Raw genomic sequence first — 18,511 nt, forward strand, 5'->3', positions numbered from 1 at the left:
GCCACTTTCATACCTCGCGATAGCGGAGCGTAGGCGAAGTATTTATACCGGCTTACCTAATACGGATAGACATAGAAGAAACGTATGCTACAAATATCTAAGAGAAAGCATGTGAAATTTACTCAACTTGCCAAATTAGTATCAGTGGCGATACGTATTTAACTTTTCGTAATAAACAAAGTTTAGTTACTTACGGTTTGTCCGCTCACCCAAACTTTCAGCGACTTGAATTTTCTATCCTGGACGTGTAACCAAGGTGGCAATTGTTCATCGATAACAACGATCGAAAAGTAAAAAAATGCACCGAACGGATACGAATGAAAAGTTTAATTCATTATTTAATTTTCGATTGAAGTTATCTATATAAGTCGGTTGCTCGAAAGCGTCTGTCGCCATTAACCAGCTTTCCCAAATTTTATTGTATGGGAAATTTCATAGTTCAGTGCTGAGTGATATGTAGATCAAACTACGGAAACTGATCCTCTCGACCTCTAGCAGGATTTAACTAAGCACCAATAGCAGCTCGCTCCTGTCCTGATATAGGTATAGGTACTTACGCTCTCTTTGAATCCGTCTGAAAGCCACCGGTTGCGCACGACGGCGAGCACGGACGAGGGCGGCGACTCCAGGTCCTCGAAGGCATCTAGCAGGATGTAGTCTAGCACCACGTCGTAAAAGGACAGCACCTGTACAACGTTCCACGTTTTAACACAAAACACAATGGCGATAGGCAATTGTAATATCTACATGGGCCAAAAACTCTCTACAGCTCGACACATTAGGTATATAGTCTCCCGAAGGAACTTAAGTAGTAAAAGATGAATGCTATGTTTCTAATTTTAGTTAATCCGTTTCAAGAATCGCCAATGCCGCCGCGGCCGCCAGCAGCAAGTAGCAAGTAGTTGATGTTCCCGTCGAGAGAGCGATAGGTCATCGACTAAAATTAGGTACTCGAGTGACTCGTTTTGAAAGAATTTTAATAGGTATTAAATCACATATTTAATAGGTATGTTCGAATCTCACTAGAGGTACATTGATTCGAGAATCATGTGGAGCCAAAACAATCATTATTTATTTATTTATCATTTATTTATTTAATAAAATACAGAGTATTCTTACTATAATCATAGCCCCTCAAAACTCGATAAAAAGTTTGACTGTGGGGTCATCAGTCTCTAGTTACATATGTACTTAACTTATTTAACTTAATTATATAGTAGTGCAATTACTACAAAATATCGAGTAATTGCACTACTATAAACTAGTATAATATACTATATATTGATTAAGGAAATCTTACCTTAACTCCTTTACTGGAAAGTTCGCTTTCAATTGTGGCCCAGTTCGCGGGATCTGATGTCCACGTTACCATTTCTTCATATGCAACTAGAAACTCTTTGGGTTCCTGTAACACCAAAATTAGTTATTGGTGGGGCAAAAGGGTTATTCACTAGATAATATCTAACGCCTCAACAGTAAAAATATAGGTACGTTACCCAGCAGCACCAGCAGGCATAGCATAGATAGATGGTGTTACCTTGTCGGCGTAGAGCAGCAGGTCGGTGAGCACCTGGCGGCCGGCGTCCACGAACCACGCCCAGTTGGCGGGCGCGCGGAACACGGCCGCCAGCGCCAGCCGCAGCGCGTGCAGCTTGCACAGGAACTCCGAGTCAGAGGCACATTGCACTACGTCGGTGCGCAGTGTTCTGTGGATAACAAATGTATAAGGAGCGTGCGTCAACTGTAGTCTGTAGGTGTAGGTATCAGCACGGGAGCTCCCTGTTTTTTTGTGCGAGGTTTCTATATCAACTTTTCATTATAGGTACGTCACATTTCAACGCGTGCCTGAACTGCAGGGCGAAACACATTCTTTAATATACTGGCATAAAATGTCAACTAAGATGGTTAAAATAATGACTTTATTAGGTATAACATGAAGCTTTAAATTAAAGGAACTTACCTATAAGGAATGCCGATTTCTAATTGTTTCACACCTAATTGATATAATTCTAAGTTTTCTACTTCAGGCAGGTCATCTCTCAGGTCGTCGAATTCTCTTAAATCCGCTACCTGAAAATATAGAAGAAATCACAAGCTGAGTAGGTAGTAGAACTTGTTGTCGGTGTTAACTTAAATAGAGCGATATGATATAAGCAGGGTATCCGAGCGCTATGGGGTACTTAACCTAAGTAACGTAGGTAGGTAGTAAGTTAGGTATATTTAACAAGTTGTAAGAAAACTCAGTACCTACCCATACTGTCTGATCAGAGCAGGACTAAGTCCGCGGACTGGACGCACGAGACCGGCGGTGCGAGCAGCGATGCGATCGTCGCCGCCGCCGTCGTCCAGAACAGATACATGTACTAGATACAGTTTGAGAGACGTGCGTCCAGTCAGCGGCCTAAAGGTGCTGGTCGTAGCTTGTAAAGTATATATTACCTATGATCTGATCCTCCGCGGACGCGAAAGACTCGGCGCTGGAGTGGTGCTCGCGGCGCGTGTGCGAGGAGCCGGTGTGCGTGGACAATAAACGAGAGCGCCGCCACTCGCCGCCCGAGAAGAGTCTGCTGGTCGTGGTATGTTAGGTATCTAGGATGGAGTGTGTGACCTGATCCTCTGCGGACGCGAAGGACTCGGCGCTGGAGTGGTGCTCGCGGCGCGTGTGCGAGGAGCCGGTGTGCGTGGACAATAAACGAGAGCGCCGCCACTCGCCGCCCGAGAAGAGTCTGCTGGTCGTGGTATGTTAGGTATCTAGGATGGAGTGTGTGACCTGATCCTCTGCGGACGCGAAGGACTCGGCGCTGGAGTGGTGCTCGCGGCGCGTGTGCGAGGAGCCGGTGTGCGTGGATAGTAGCCGCGAGCGCCGCCCCGCGTCGCCGGAACCCGCGTCGCCGCCGCCGCCGCTTTCCGACCGGAATAGGACGGAGCGCTGGTCGAGGAACAGGAGCTCGCACCGCTCCTACAATTCAAATAAGACATTAAATCTAACTGAAACGAATTATCACACATTAGGAATTCTTAGTACCTACCTATAGTATTCTTAGTACCTTAATTAGTAGTATTTGTTTGGTCCTTATTACCTATATCTGTTTGGTAGGTTTGGTATTACCAAAAGCTGCATAGGTATTGCTACAGCTGTATAACGCGGTCAACGCGTCCCCTCAGACGTCCATGCTCGTCTCTAAGGCCTCCATATCTCCGAGATACCTTGTAAGCCATCATGAACCTACCTGTAGCAGGTATACGCGTTCTGCAATAGGTCTCTTGACAAAACTCCGCTTCCTCCGACTAGGTGAGTGCTATCTCGTGCCCGACACGCCGCCGCGGGCGTCCAGCGAGAACGGCCAGCGCGTCCTGTCATTATTAGTTGATGCTGCCTCCAAGGCTATAATATACTAGGAACTTATCTGTAGCAGGTACGCGTTCTGCAGCAGGTCCTGGATCTCTCGACAGAGGCGAGGTGAGCCCCAGCTAGCCTGACACGCTGCCGCGGGCGCCCATGCAGCGAGAACGTTCAGCGCGCCCTCCCCGTACTTGATGCTCGTCTCCAAGACCTCACAATATCTGCAGGATTTGTATAAGTACTAGGTAAATCTACCTGTAGCAGGTAGGCGTTCTGCAGCAGTTCCTGGATCTCTCTACAGAACTCCGCTTCCTCGGGCGAGGTGAGCGCCAGTGTGCCCGACACGCCGCCGCGGGCGCCCAGCGAGAACGCGGCCAGCGCGTCCTCCCAGTAGTTGATGCTCGTCTCTAAGGCCTCCATGCCTGTAAGATGGAAACAAATTTAAAAATGGTGATTGATCATTATGTTACTAAGTTAATTCGTATCATAATTACTTTCAAATTATCTACATTAGATATTCTTTGTTCACATACGTGGTTGCGATAGTGCGTAACCTTAGTGTCTACCTATTAGTTTAGTACTAGCGACCCGCCCCGGCTTCGCACGGGTAGTTCAATCACTCCTCTTGAATCACACTATCTATTTAAAAAAAAAACGCATCAAAATCCGTTGCGTAGTTTTAAAGATCTAAGCATACATAGGGACAGACGGACAGACAGCGGAAAGCGACTTTGTTTTATACTATGTAGTGATTATGTCACGACCTGTGAGTTCCTATAATTGGCTTCCTGTATCTACTTTAATGTTTATATTAATGTCACAGCTGTTAGATCTCCAAATAAATTAATTGTAATAAAGGGTGGCATCCAGGCCATAAAATTGAAAAAAAAAAAAAAAGAATTTGACACAATTCTAGGGATTGACAGGGCAAGCTATGCTGGCGCCATCTGTAAAAACTTCAACCGGCCAACCCCATTCATAAACCTTATTACAAAGTAATTAAAGTACACCGATTTTTTTTAATGTGGATGTGGACCTACTTACCTATTCTTTTTATGTTAATTATGTTCAAGGACCATAACACTGTATAAGTCTATAAGTAGATACAATCCAATATATAGAAATAATAGCAATTCTAATAAAAGGAACAAATGTGGCTGGGTAAAGAAATGTATATCCACTCATCCAGTACTTGTAACTAAAAGGTAGCCTACTTCATATCTCAGTAGTACACCATACTAAACAGTGATGGCCTAATGAAAACAGGTCTTTTTTTTAATAAGTGATTTATTACTTATACACGAAACACATTATAACTAAATCAGGGTCAACCAGTCTTTAAATAATTCTTGATACCCTTTTATGATGAAATTATTATACAAGTTAATAATTATTGCTCATTTTATATAAAATCACAATCCAATCCAATTTAAGTATCATCGCCCACACTCTGTCCATCGGTGGACCTTATGCCTTTTGTAATAAGGTCTACTGATGTACAGTTAAGAGTGTTGCTGTTTGTACATTGGTTTTGTTTACACATAGTGTAATAATAATAACATTTAAAGGACCAGCCTTTATTCTTTTTATAGCAGCCATTATTCCTACATCATTGCCATGCTTATTAAATTACTACAATTAAGGCTCGGAACCGGTTTTTTTCTTCATAGAAAAAATACCGGTATTATTACGTTCTTTGGTATATTATTTCATTTTTAATGGGACAATTTAATAATAGGAAATTTTACCTAAATACATGATTCAGTCCTACCTAAAGAGCATAAAATAATTAAAAATATTGAGCTATTTCGGGGTTTAAAAAAAAAAAAACGGTTCCAAGCCCTGACAACAATATACGTATTTGTCATTTCATTTCTTATTCGAAATAACTCAATTTTTATTCATGTTGACTAGATGTTAAAATACATTTCTTTTTCAAAATGCTGCCTATTTTTTCATAGTATTAATTTAAATGAAGACATGGTCTTTGATATCGGGCCCACTTGACTGGACAGGACGTAGCCTTTGTAGGTGCATCACAGCTTCTTGTACTCCACTATTGAGTTCTTGGAAATTTCCAGCAACAGATGTCAATGTGTCTGCTATCCTCTCATCTAGCATGGATCTCCGCTCTTCTTGAAGCCTCATAATGGATGCCATGGACTCTAATGCTGCAGCCATACGCTCCTCGGCTGCAATTCGTCTTTCTTCTAGTTCTAAAGCCCATTGTGGAGGTGGCGTTCCGTGTCTAGCTTCATCTGCAAAATTGTTAAACATTTTTTTAATCACTTTGTTTTGTTTTGGTTTTGGCAAGTAACTCAATTTACACAAGTGATACAGAAAACAGCTTTAAAAGGTTGTGCCAATATAAGGCCATTGATTTTAAAATACAGTCAAGTAAATTTCTTTTACACCTCACATGAGGGTTAACAAGTCCTAATTTAATTTCATTTCATCAGTAAATAGTTTTTTAGGAACATACCAGGTGCTGCAGATCCTTTGGTAGAACTCCTTGTTTTATGAACTTTGTGTATTGGCAGTGGCTCGGCTTTAATATTTTCTGGAGAATGATGCCCAATGGGATCACTGTCAGAATTATCAGCCAACATGTTTTCTAGTTCTTTAATAGGTTTTGACTTAGATCTCACTAAATTGCTGCCGCTTAGTTCTAATACTCTGACTTCCAAGTCATTAAGTGGAGCGAACCTGCTTGGACCACCATGAGGATTTTCTTCAAACCGTCTAGCATCATTTGCTTTTTTTCTACTCTTATGTCGCCATTCAAACCAATACTGTAAAGACACATTTTATAAGTAAGTAATAAGCAGACCATACTAAAGAAAGATAAGAAATGTGTATTTTTGAGTAGTAGTAGTTACCTTTTTCCAACCATCTGCAGTTTTCAAAGCTCCTCCCGGTACAGCATTGAGCAGTTTGCCGAGCTCGTTCCAAGTTTGTCGCACAGCGTTGTGGGCACTGGTGGCCGTGGACGCCGCTGTACCGTTTGAAGGCGTTCCCATGCACATCCCTTTATTCTGCTCTAGAAAATCTATCATCACCTCCAACTGCTCTCTAGAAATCCTTCGTGGTGGAGCCATATAAGATTTAACTTATATATTTGTATTTTACGAAAACTACGATGGCTATGAGGCTATTATACCGTGGTTTTAAATTTAAAACATCGTAGACTCGTATTTTTTGGAGAAAGCACTTCGGTTGCGGCTGTGCAACTTTATTTAGTACTTTGGTCCACTTTGGAATACACAGAATAATGACTAAAGCAAAGAAGCCGGGCAAAAATAAAAGCTCGGTAAAAGATATCGTATTCACAACACGTTATTACTTTTTGTCTATGAGTGAGTGAGACAACAATCCGCAAGTTCTTTCGTTTTTTTTCAGTATTGTCAAATACAAACACAAATTATAATAGCGCGCTATTTTTTTCCATTTGTTTGACACAAGCTATTTCTTTCACAAATCGTTATTGCAATGAAAGAAATAAATAATTGTAATCGCGATATGTAATGGCGACTTTCCTTACGTCAAACCAACGTCAAGCAGGGCTGCCAGTACATAAATCTTGATTATACGATCCAGTGCCTTCAACTATACGAAATTCGATTGCATTATACGAGTACACTAATTCTAAAAAAAATGGGCTAATTTTAAATCAATATTTTTAAAACTGACGAGTATTTAAGTAGGTATAGCCAGCCGGTCAAACAACTTTTGATAGAAAAAGGAGCGAAATTCAAATTTTCCATGGGACGATTACAGGGACAGAATATGGTTGCCGTTCCATTAAATCATTACTATTTTTGTTCATTCAATATAGTTGGTCAAACCAAATTGTCAATAAATAAGAACAAAAAAAAACTATACTCAGCCTTTTCTTTTGGGTGCAGCTAGTCACGGAGTAGGATGGAGATGGCAAGTGGGCGTTCCCGTCTATCCGACAGTTAGTAGCGACCGACTTACTTTATGCACAGACTATGCTCAGTTGTTGTGCAAACTTCATGCTCGAATGACATTCACGTCGTACGTACGCTCGTCTAACAAAAATTGATAATTAAATTTAAAATGCTTTATTGTGCAGTATTAAGCTGCAGAAATCACAGCGGTTTAAAAAATCTTTCACGTGGAGGTATTTCCTATCACCGGTGGTTATTTATTTAAATATAATCCGATAAATACGAAAAATCTGTTTATTTTGCATTATTTACGAATGTTCGTTAAGTAAATCTATATTTTATCAGTTAGAACTTAGAGTTCACAATCCTTTGTCACTATTCTTTACGTTTATCTGGAATATTCGCTATCCTAAATGTCAAATAACTTCGCTACTCAGATGCTGCGCAATGTCGATATTTATATCGATAAAGTTAAAGTTACGATATTTCAAGTTTGATGTTTGGTTCGGTAATAAATTATTATTTTAGACACGTTTCTAATTATTATTTGGGATAATCAATGTCTTAGTAAATATGGCAGCTCTGGTCATCAAGTACTAAGTTAAGTCAGGGTCATTTCATGGCAACCTTTCCAACCTTCGTATTCCTTTACATACGATTTTGTTTTTTACACCCATCATATTTTCATCGTTAATATAATTAGACTAGGTACTTAATGCACTTATGCGTACAATGCATGCAATGTGCCATGAATAAACGTTTTATATTTTCTATTTCTTTATTATTAATTATTGTAGGTTACCACAAGATGCCGATATTAAAAATAAATGGATCAATGCTACTGGGCAAGAAAATTAGTTTCCGCAAAAATATAGCACCATTTGCTAGGAGCATTTCTTAGAGAAAGATTTCTGGGGATAAAATTGCCATACATCTCATCTAGCGTCCACACGCCTAAAACTTAGTTACTAATTTAGTAATTATTAGTGACATTCGGGCTCACTAAATTAATAAAAAGTGTTCCGTACCACGCAAACTAGCGTCAAATATTGGAATTTTGCCGCCCCCCTTCCTGATTTGATAGGTCACAACCTTACAATCAAATCAAGTGGGATCGATGAGCCAGTTTCATGTATGCTTTCACACCATACAATTAATTTGACAATTTAATCAGGTTGTCTCGTCTAGATTGGCCTTAAATGCTGCTACAAGTAAATATATTGTTAAAGACGAATACTTACCTATGTAAGTAATTGCAGATTTGTGATTACAAAATAACAGCAATACCGAGTTAATAGACCTTTAAAGAACTATGATTTTATCTGTTTGACTTTAAGATATATTTAATATTCACATTAACAACCTAGTTGGTCAATTAATAAGAAACAAATTTCTAGTTAGATATTTGTTGTACTTTACTACATATTATTTTTCATACAATCACGATTATCACTACCTATATTATAATCATAAATAAAGTATCATCTAAATGTGTTAAAACATACGGTAATGAAATATCAATACCTAACTGAACACACAAATATCGATAAAACACTCCGATTACACTGTCCCCTCCCTATAGCGTCGAATGGAAAGAAGTTCCAACGGTTAGCTACTCGCAGGCGTGTAGAGATCTCGAAAACACCAGTGTAACGTGACCGTGAGATCCGTAACAAACCATGCGTAATTAGACCTTACTTATACTGGTTTTTTAGCCCTTTTCTCGCCTGTAATAAGTAAGTGATTTCAAAATTATATAAAATAACGCCATCTGGTGTTGAGTAGTTGTATTAGGTGAACGTTGAGCGAGCTTTTGTGAGATGAATGAGATAATGAAAGAGTCGTATGTCATATAGCTTTGACATTATATTTTAAACCGTCACTCATGTAGCCTACAGTTGATATTCGTTCGAGAAATGTCCACCGGTAATAACCTTTTGGTATGGAAAGTTGCTACGAATCAGAGCAATTTTGTAAGTGTGTGACGTATTTTAACGTGGCTATGAATGTGTGAGTTTAGCGACACTGGTTTTCATACTAAATAGGAGTCATTTCACATCCACTAGTTTATTAATTCGTGCAGCTAGTACTAGTGTAAGACAAAGATAGTATGATTCTCCCTGTCTATGTTTGAAATGAGACAGTCCTTTGACAAACTATAGCTGAGCTTGTCAAGATACTTTTACTATTATTGGGTCGTGTTTCAGCTCCAACTTCCCGCTTACCACCCAAAGCAAAACCAACCCTCCCCAAGTGTTTTATTAAGCGAAGCGGCGGGCCGAAGTCCCGACGCTGAGCTTCGAAACCCAGCGAAGGCCGAAGGCCGAGCTCCGCGTACGGCCGAAGGCCCGAAGCGCCCCTTACGATTTCCCAAGCACGCGAGGCCGAAGGCCGAGCTTCGGGAATGAAGTGCTCGCAAGCGGATCTTTCCTTTCTACCAAAAGTACAACTTTATTACTATTTCCCTTTGGAGCCACGCTACGCCACGATTCCCGTACTATTCTTTTGAAGTTTCAAAAAAACCTACAACTTCCCGATTGCCCGCCCCGGCTGACAACTGACGGCCAGTCGTCCGCCATTGTATACCATTGCCCCCTGTACACAATGCATGCATGGCATGGCCCATCCTTCACCACTATGTACTGGGGCCTTAACAGTATTGGCACCCTGATTGTCAGTAGTTTGACATCCGTGTTTTTTTCGTATCCAATTATACCGATTGACCACCTATACGTGATAGATACGAAAACCATTTGATTATACGAATTTCGTATCCAATTATACGATCTGGCAGCCCTGACGTCAAGTCAAACGACGCGAAGTTGTACAAATTGAAATTTAATAAAATATAACATAAAATTTTTACAATTGTAATTAATAATTATAACGTAGTACATTTTTGTAAACATAAACAATATAAATATTTTGATGTTGATAATTTACAATTCAAAACTTAAAAAGATTGTTTGCGATATACACAAACTATAACTGATATCTGCGCCATCTAGCGTTGAGTAGCTTAACTAATATAACAGCATCAAGAATTTACGTTTAGTCATACATGCAACAGACGGCGCTGGGTCGTACATACATGCAAAGATAAGATATAACTTCGCAATAGATAGATACAGTCTAAGGGAAAAACGTGCCTCGAAAATCACGAAAATTTGACTATCGATCAGATGGCGCCAGTACCATGGCCTACTCTCGTATAGACGGCGTTGACGGTTTCGTTTGTTATTTAACAATTTTAACGCATATCAGTGAAAGAACATGGGTCAAAATCATAAAAATAATTAATGCAAATAAAAAAAAATCATTTATCCATATTTCAATACATTTTATCGTATTTTTATAAATCTTTATTTTTAGTTTTAAAGTGTGTCGATAGATGGCAGTGAATTTACTGTGGTTACAAAATTTACTATGACAGTACCGCTCTATAACATTATATCCTCTTTGATACATGAGAGTAGTTAGCGCTAGTACCGTCTCCTGAACTCCCTAAAACTACGAAATTACGGATGTAATAATTTAATTACAACAGTAGGAACGGATTTTTTCGCAAATTAATAGCAGCGTTTTACCTTACAATAAAACGCTTATTAAGCGAAATACCTTATTTGAAGCCTATATTATAATATTTGAGAGAGCGATGCAGTTTGTCAGTGACGAGCGGTTCCGGTTCATGATTGTGCTGACATCTACCGGCATGTTTCCACTTTACCAATTTCAGTTTTAACCCCCTCCAACTTCACCAGCGACCGTGGCGTGCGGCCTCGGATTTAGTTCATTGGGTCTCAAAATATACCATAATAAAACAAAGTTGCAATATACCACTTACCAAAGGGTTGAGTTCATTTATTATTCCGATGTGTAATAAAACAAAGACATACACTGGTATCACTGGTATGCACTGGCATTGAACTGTAAAGACAGTAGATGTTGCTATTTGCATATTGCATGGTATAGGTTAAAATGCAGCGTGCCAAAAGTACCCTCAACGGGCATAATAAAATAAAAGTGATGTGGTTTATTGCAACTGAGTGTTGTAGCCACAGGCGAAGTTAAAAATATAGGCTTCAAATAAGGTATTTCGCTTAATAAGCGTTTTATTGTAAGGTAAAACGCTGCTATTAAGCTTCTGTACCGTTATTTGAAGCCTATATTATAATATTTGAGACGTGTCTGTGATCGCCTGGTGGTCAGAAAACGCCAATGTGACTTATGTGACTCATTTATACTCATAAGTGAAACTGGTGGAAACAACTAGTACAAGTGCACTTAACAATCCGGGTACATGGATGAATGTGAAATAGACTAATGGGCTAAGTGTGAAGTGACATATTTTACTACACCTAATTATTTATAGGTGGGTAATTAGGGTTGTCAAAAACTGAATGTATATAGATATCAGTATGTTTATTAAAAATTATTTCTGACAACCTTATTATATTTTATTTCATCCATCCCACAAATGTATTCAGGCCATAATTTGTGTTTGTATTCTTTTTCAATATTTATTATTGTATTCAACGTATTTACCTTGCAACGAGGAAAATAAACCTTGATTGTTGAAAATTTTAAGTGTCATTTACCCATGTAATAATACCCGACATTAGTAATGATAAGGCAGGATACAATTTATTTTACAGACACCCAAAAACGAGTTTTCAATACATTCCTCCGAGCCTCACTTGTTTCTTTTTAAAAGTCTTAGTATTTGAGGCAGGTAATTAACATGTAAAGTGCACTTGTCACCACAGTGTAAACGTGATCAGGGCTTTCGGTCAATCAATTAAAGGATTAACTCATTAGCTACCATTATTTTCTAGCTATGGTACAATCTTGAATAACAATTAGATCGTGAATGATATTATGTTGACAAGTTAATTTCGGTAGGGCTATAACAACTTTCTGTTGCCCATCTGAAGGAGTTACCTCAGCCAGGTACCCAACATGAACTCTCTGTCGTTGTGTAGGTACAGTGCTCAGCAGCTGAGCCTCAGCTATTCATAATGTGAATGCCCTTGTTATAGGTATATACATTTTGTATAAAACTAAACTTTTCTATGATAGTCGCTATGTTGGTAAAGCCTAACTCCACAGAATATTCCAAAATATTCTAGGGCCTAAGCCCATACTAACCAACCTATTATGTGGTTTTATTTTATTACACGAGCAATAATTAGAGCCGGTATGGTAAGTATAATATTAATCCGAGAGCTGTATTACCGCAAGAATAACAGTAAGATGTTCCTCTCATTACTATTTGTGAAAATATGTAACATCCTGCAAGATGTATATAATATTAGTATATTAGGGCGTACGACATATATAACTTAACTTGGCCTTTGGTTTTAGATTAAACACGTAGTGACCGTATCTGATCAAAGTCATAAGCAAGTGCTGTATTATTGGTAATAAAAACCCCGTAAATTCCGGTTAACCAGCTACAACAACTGAATCTAAGCTCTGTCCAGAGAATTGCTCTTCCCTTTGGTTCTTTGTGCCGTTTGATATTTTACACATTAGGTACTTTGTTTGCGTTTCTGTTTAGCCAAGGTTTGGCCCGTGCATAGACGACAGATCTGCGTAGTGTTTCAAAACAAATATTTGCATTCGCATAATTTAAACCTATAACAGCCATGCTACCCGGAAGACGGCTACAAAGCTAGGGTGTTTTGTCTACAACAGCACCTTATTTCGGGATTACTTGTACTACCCGTAGTGCAAGCTCAAGAAAGAGCAAGATATATTTATATATAGATTATAGATTTAACTGATGTTATTATCTGGCGGGTTAGGTAGGTAAGGTCAATGACCTTCGCGTGTAAAATGATCAGCCTTCAATCATTTGGCATTAAGCACCCTTCTTCTTTTTATGTTTTTGAAGAGAAACGAAAGAAAAATAGTGATGTAGCTTTCAAATGAAGTGCCTTAAAGTGTCAAACGTGATTTGAGCACCAATTCAACCTGCCGCCTGGGATATGGCGCAGGCACCTAGCTTTAAATCTTATCAACCCTCTATATTAGGATGATTTAAATAATAGTTATCTGAGTGAGCTTACTGATTCGCGCATGTATTTGTACCATTCTCACAAAGCTAATACTGTTTTTAAAATATTGTTACCAAAAACAATAAATATGGGAGGAATTTCACCGGACACCATTAATGAGCATTAGTACAGTAATAACCATCGAGATTACCTTATTACTGCTTCCTGAGTAATTTTTAGCTTTTGATATTTAGAAACAAACTGACCGTTTTTTATATTGTTGGATTTTAACCCATTGATACATGTATGTAAATTCTTTCAGCTTATTAACTTAAGGGATTGGATCAGTTTTCCAGAAAATGACCTTTGTCCCCATTCCTTAAAAACGTGCGAGTCTGCGAGGGCTCTGTTGTTAACCTGAAGTTGTCTAGGGAATCTAGGACATTTATATCATTAACGTGTGTTATTCATCTGGATTGATAAACAAAATGGCTTTGTTTCATTTGGACTGATACTCTGAGTAGATGAGTTGCAATGTGAGAGTCATACACATTTTATACATATAGTAATTTGCTTACCTCGTTATGCAAAGTTAAGGGAATCTAAAGTTCTTACAATGCACCCTTGCAGGTGGGATACATTGTATCAAACATTTATAATTATATGCAGAGAAGGAACCTTTCTCTTAATGTTTTGACCCACATGGGATTAATCCCATCATTTAAATGATGAATTTTTTGGCCTGAGCCAGTCAAGAGTAATGTATTTCTACCTTTTAATGAATGAATAAACTGAAAATGAATGAAAAAATTAACAACTTTAGGCACTAGTGGCCCATTAACTTGCAATCGCAATGACTTGCATCATATGTGGCGCCGGGGCGGCCCGCTGGTTATGGCAAACAAAATTAAATTTTAAAATTTTAGTTCAACGATTAGTATCATGAACTTTATAAAATCGTGACCTTGGCCCTGGCATAGGAATTACACAATTATTTGCTTGATTGAATGAACCGCGTCTGAACCCACTTCTAACCTAATCGATTGGTTTGTTAAAAACGGGGTTCATGGTGCTTATGGTGATTTCTAATCTTACTGCCCTAAAAGCCAGTTAACCCACTCAATGCCAGAGCGAACTACGCGTTGCTAGCGAGACACGAGAAAAACAGTATGTAGCGAAAAGCGTCTACGAAAGGGAACCCGCCTAGCGGGTCGCTGGCAGTGAGTGTGTTACTTATTTTATCTTTTTAGGGTCTTATAATATTAAGACTTAGGGTCTCCCCGGGAGAATTTAATGTTTATTAGTGAGGTGTGTTTTTGCAGCAAAACGAAAGTGTAAATAATTTCTCAAATGCCTTGCGTAGGCAGAGATTTACATGGAGGCGAATCATTTTTACACATTGAAAAACATGTATACTTGTATCATATTTGCTTTGTAGTAGCAATATTTGGTTAATAAACTCCTGAACTAATTGCTACGCAGGCATGTTGTATGATATTAATATACCTAGCTTAAACAGTTTTAGTGTAACTGTAACTACTAAAAACCCAGTAACAACAGTTCCAGAACAATGTCCAACTATTAGCTTTTCGCCCAATGACTAATCATTTTTACACGCCTTACGCGGGCGGTAATAAAAGGTCTTGGCGTTTGGAGCCATGTTGATTGTATTATACCAGTGTTATAGTATTTTGCTTCATCTACTAGCTTCTCATGATAATGAAACTCGCACGCCTTGCGCAGGCGACGGGTCTTCAGCTGGCTAAATAATAATATTCACACGCCTTACGCAGGCAGGCAATTTTAAGTATGTTATTTGAATTCTAAAGCATAGCACAGCATAGCTTATCAGCACATATTTTAATAAACTTTCCGGCAATACCCGCTTGCGCAGTGGGTAATTGCTGTAGTATTTAGGGCTTGGCGGATATCCATTATATAAGTTACGTTATGGTGGTAAATTTCTCCACACCTTGCGCAGGTGGGAAATCTTAGAGTATGCTAAGTCAACAGAACATAATGCACCATTGTACTACTCTGCTTATGCAGCAGGAATGTATGCCTTGTGCAGGCAGCGGCTCCGTAACCACCAGACCTCCCAGCCTCAATTACGTTACTCAGTTTTTTCACAAGAGTTATTGTTATAGCAAAGGGTAAAATAGTGCCCCTCCTGTATGCTGTTATACATAAACATATATATACGAAATCAACATTTTGTATGTATAAAAATACTTATTAACCAAAATTCATAACAACACAAACTGGATAGAGATACCTCAGTTTTACATACAAGAGTTTCACTTTCCAATCCCTTGCTTGAACTAGCAGGCAGCTTTTAACAGCTAAGTATTTATTGTTAGGTACAAAACCCTTAATTGAAAATAAAATTCAAAGGTGCTGACGGTACCGTGACTACCGTGCAACCAAAGTTGGCAATACTTAAGAGAAAACTTTCCAAAGACTATAGACACAAAGATCGAAAAGGGAGGTTTTCGATGTAGGTTTGTTAGTTACCTTTCGCTCTTCAGAGCGGAAATAGAAGCCCAGCGATAGCTGGGCTTCGTCGACTTTAAGGCAGATAGGACCCTAGTTTGGAAGCGACTAGAGTAACTGTTTAATGGTGCCAATACCAAATATGGCATTTCTTTATTTTTGTGATATTTCGATTTCAATGCAAAGGAAAATAATTTTTATTACAGCAGCACAGTACCAGAAAATGTGGAAATGCACGGAAAATATCAGGTTATAGGTATATCCTCACTATCATTAACACTGTAATTACTTTAGCCTAAAAATACTAAATGCAAACACACAGTGATTACTTAGCATAAATTACGACGTCATAGAGCGCGTCTGTTTAAGACCTTTGAAATTAGGCAGTTCTATTTTGAAATAGAAACCGTTATAACCTCCCTTTCGGAGGACACTAAAACGGAGGCCTATAAATTGCCATTTTCACTTTTTCAAGGGCCTGTTCCGTGCCTTAAGACGAATCGATTCACGGTAAACAAAATAAAATAAAAGTCGCTTACTTACGGCGACCGCTGCGCTGCGCTCGCGATGTGAATCGATCACGTGTCAGCTATCTCTAAACACTTAACGAACCCGAGCTGTCCGTCAAATGTTTTAAATTTAAATTATATTAATAATCGAACGGTAACACCGTTTTAAAAAATACTTTTAATTAGTACTTACAAAAAATTCTAAGAATTTAAGAATTTCTATGAATTTTTTGTAGTGAACCGAACGTTCCGACAAACAGAACGCCAATGAACTAAATCCGAGGCCGCACGCCACGGTCGCTGGTGAAGTTGGAGGGGGTTAAAACTGAAATTGGTAAAGTGGAAACATGCCGGTAGATGTCAGCACAATCATGAACCGGAACCGCTCGTCACTGACAAACTGCATCGCTCTCTCAAATATTATAATATAGGCTTCAAATAACGGTACAGAAGCTTAACAGACACTTCATATGTATGGCTTATAAAATAAATAAGATTAAAAAAAAAAACAGACACTTCATAACCTAATTTTAACCTAATTTAATTTTATGTTTATAAAAGGGGTTTTTGGGTTTGTGTTGTTCTCAAACAAAAAAAAATATCAGGCAAGAGCATGTCGGACCATGCTCAGTGTAAGGTTTCGTAATTACCATTCTATCAAAATAGGCTAAACGGGGGCTATTAGTAAGTACCTATCATGTACGTACTAACTCAAAAACGACTTGACCGATCATGTTCGCTAGTTTTCATTGAAAGTATTTGTTAAGCTCGTTTCACGATTTTTTGGACTCATGGTTAAAAAGTTAGAGGGGGGGGACACATATTTTTTTTCTTTCGGAGCGATTATTTCCGAAAATATTAACTTTATCAAAAAATGGTCTTCAGAGACCCTTATTCGTTTTGAAAGACCTATCCAACGATACCCCACAGTATTGGGTCAAAGAAAAAAAAAAGAAAAAAAAAACATTTTGTATGGTACCCTAAAAAAAATTTTTTAGCTTTTATTTTACCGTTCTTTCGCAATGCATGATTTATGTATCCATGCCAAATTGCAGCTTTCTAGCACTAACGATCACGGAGCAAAGCCTCGGACAGACAGACATAGGGTTTCTAGAGGTGACTACGAAACCCTAGAAAGCGCGAGTGAGCGGTAGCTACACCTCGTGATAAGCTTAAAAATGTTAAAAATACTTCGTTGCGAACTCACAATGGTCTTAAGCGCCAAATGAACATTTTCTAAAAAACGAAGCTACAATACTAACTACATTCAATTCACACAAGAAAAAACAAAAAAGAAATGAAACAGCAATGGACAAAGAAAAAAGAAAAAAATAACAATTCATTTCAATTTCTTTCAATATTTTCGATACTAGGTGATCATAGAGCCGATTGTCCATTGTGTCACACGGCCATGTACGTTTTTACAAGCTTTTTATTAACTTGCAATGTACCTATGTAAGTATGTATGTACCTATGTAACATGTTTGTAAGGGTCAAATCTTGCAAGTTAAATTTGACCCACTTCCCGGTTTCCGTTGAAGCTGCAAATTTGCATACATATGTAAATCGTGTGACAATGCAATATTATGGTACCATCGAGCTGATCTGATGATGGAGACAGGAGGTGGTCATAGGAACTCTGTGATAAAACAACGCAACCTAATTGTGTTTGGGGTTTTTAGAATTGTCTCGATGAGTATTAGTTGTTCGTGGAAAGAAAAGTAAAGTCAGCGATAAAAGTTTGTACCAAAAATGAAATTTTTGCCAAAATTTTATTTGCCAATATGCTTTCTATATAAATATGTAAATAAAGATCAGTTATGTCTCGTGATAGTTTAATTTCCAATATAAATACCTACTACTTAAAAAAAAAAGTAGGTACTCTAATAGAGTAATTATTACGATATCATCATTTATTTATTTTCAAACACATGTCCGGCTCACAGCGGAGGATATAAACTAATTAGGTACCTCCTTCATAATTACGTAAACTTCGGAAGGTGGCACCTGCCGGGCATGTAAATTGGCGGCACTCGGGTGTCGGCTTATGTGGGGACTTAATTAATTTACCCTGAATTTTATATCCCCGCGTGATAATTAATTCAATGAGAAATGGCCACTAACACTCAATCACAGTGTATAGAAGCCATTTTGAGATTGACATTATATACTTAAATGGAAATGGAAATAGTTATTTGTTTTACAATGGGGCAAAGTTGTTGTTTAGTCGCTCGTGTTTATATTGATACCCGACTA

General features: G+C 38.4%; 2 protein-coding genes across 3 annotated transcripts in view; both read right to left on the reverse strand.

Moving 5' to 3' along the window:
• LOC134740748 (mitoguardin) overlaps window positions 1-18,511 on the reverse strand; it is an 83,985-nt gene that overhangs the window by 965 nt on the left and 64,509 nt on the right. The window contains exons 4-9 of the mRNA XM_063673345.1: window positions 3,599-3,765; window positions 2,771-2,959; window positions 1,961-2,070; window positions 1,538-1,706; window positions 1,301-1,405; window positions 558-686 (exon numbers count right to left, since the gene is read on the reverse strand). Of these exons, the coding sequence (XP_063529415.1) occupies window positions 558-686; window positions 1,301-1,405; window positions 1,538-1,706; window positions 1,961-2,070; window positions 2,771-2,959; window positions 3,599-3,765 (869 nt within the window). The remainder of the gene's footprint in view (window positions 1-557; window positions 687-1,300; window positions 1,406-1,537; window positions 1,707-1,960; window positions 2,071-2,770; window positions 2,960-3,598; window positions 3,766-18,511) is intronic.
• LOC134740728 (uncharacterized) lies at window positions 4,661-6,643 on the reverse strand. 2 transcript variants are annotated; one of them, XR_010127831.1, is made up of 4 exons: window positions 6,223-6,643; window positions 5,826-6,135; window positions 5,201-5,601; window positions 4,663-4,987 (listed from the first exon to the last, which is right to left on the reverse strand). XR_010127831.1 is itself a non-coding variant. In XM_063673319.1 (3 exons), the coding sequence occupies exons 1-3, from the start codon at window positions 6,439-6,441 to the stop codon at window positions 5,312-5,314; spliced, it is 819 nt and encodes a 272-aa protein (XP_063529389.1). In that variant the 5' UTR covers window positions 6,442-6,643; the 3' UTR covers window positions 4,661-5,311. The 2 variants fall into 2 exon arrangements, 1 of the variants encoding a protein (XP_063529389.1); XM_063673319.1 differs by having other exon boundaries at window positions 4,661-5,601.

Source organism: Cydia strobilella, chromosome 4 (genome assembly GCF_947568885.1).
Source record: "Cydia strobilella chromosome 4, ilCydStro3.1, whole genome shotgun sequence".
NCBI lineage: Eukaryota > Metazoa > Arthropoda > Insecta > Lepidoptera > Tortricidae > Cydia > Cydia strobilella.

Excerpts from the sequence above, each read along its gene's own strand:
- LOC134740728 (XM_063673319.1), bottom strand. The coding sequence starts at position 6,441 with ATGGCTCCACCACGAAGGATTTCTAGAGAGCAGTTGGAGGTGATGATA. Across the intron at positions 6,136-6,222 it reads CTGCAGATGGTTGGAAAAAG|TATTGGTTTGAATGGCGACA; the intron begins GTAACTACTACT and ends GTGTCTTTACAG. Across the intron at positions 5,602-5,825 it reads CAAAGGATCTGCAGCACCTG|ATGAAGCTAGACACGGAACG; the intron begins GTATGTTCCTAA and ends ACAATTTTGCAG.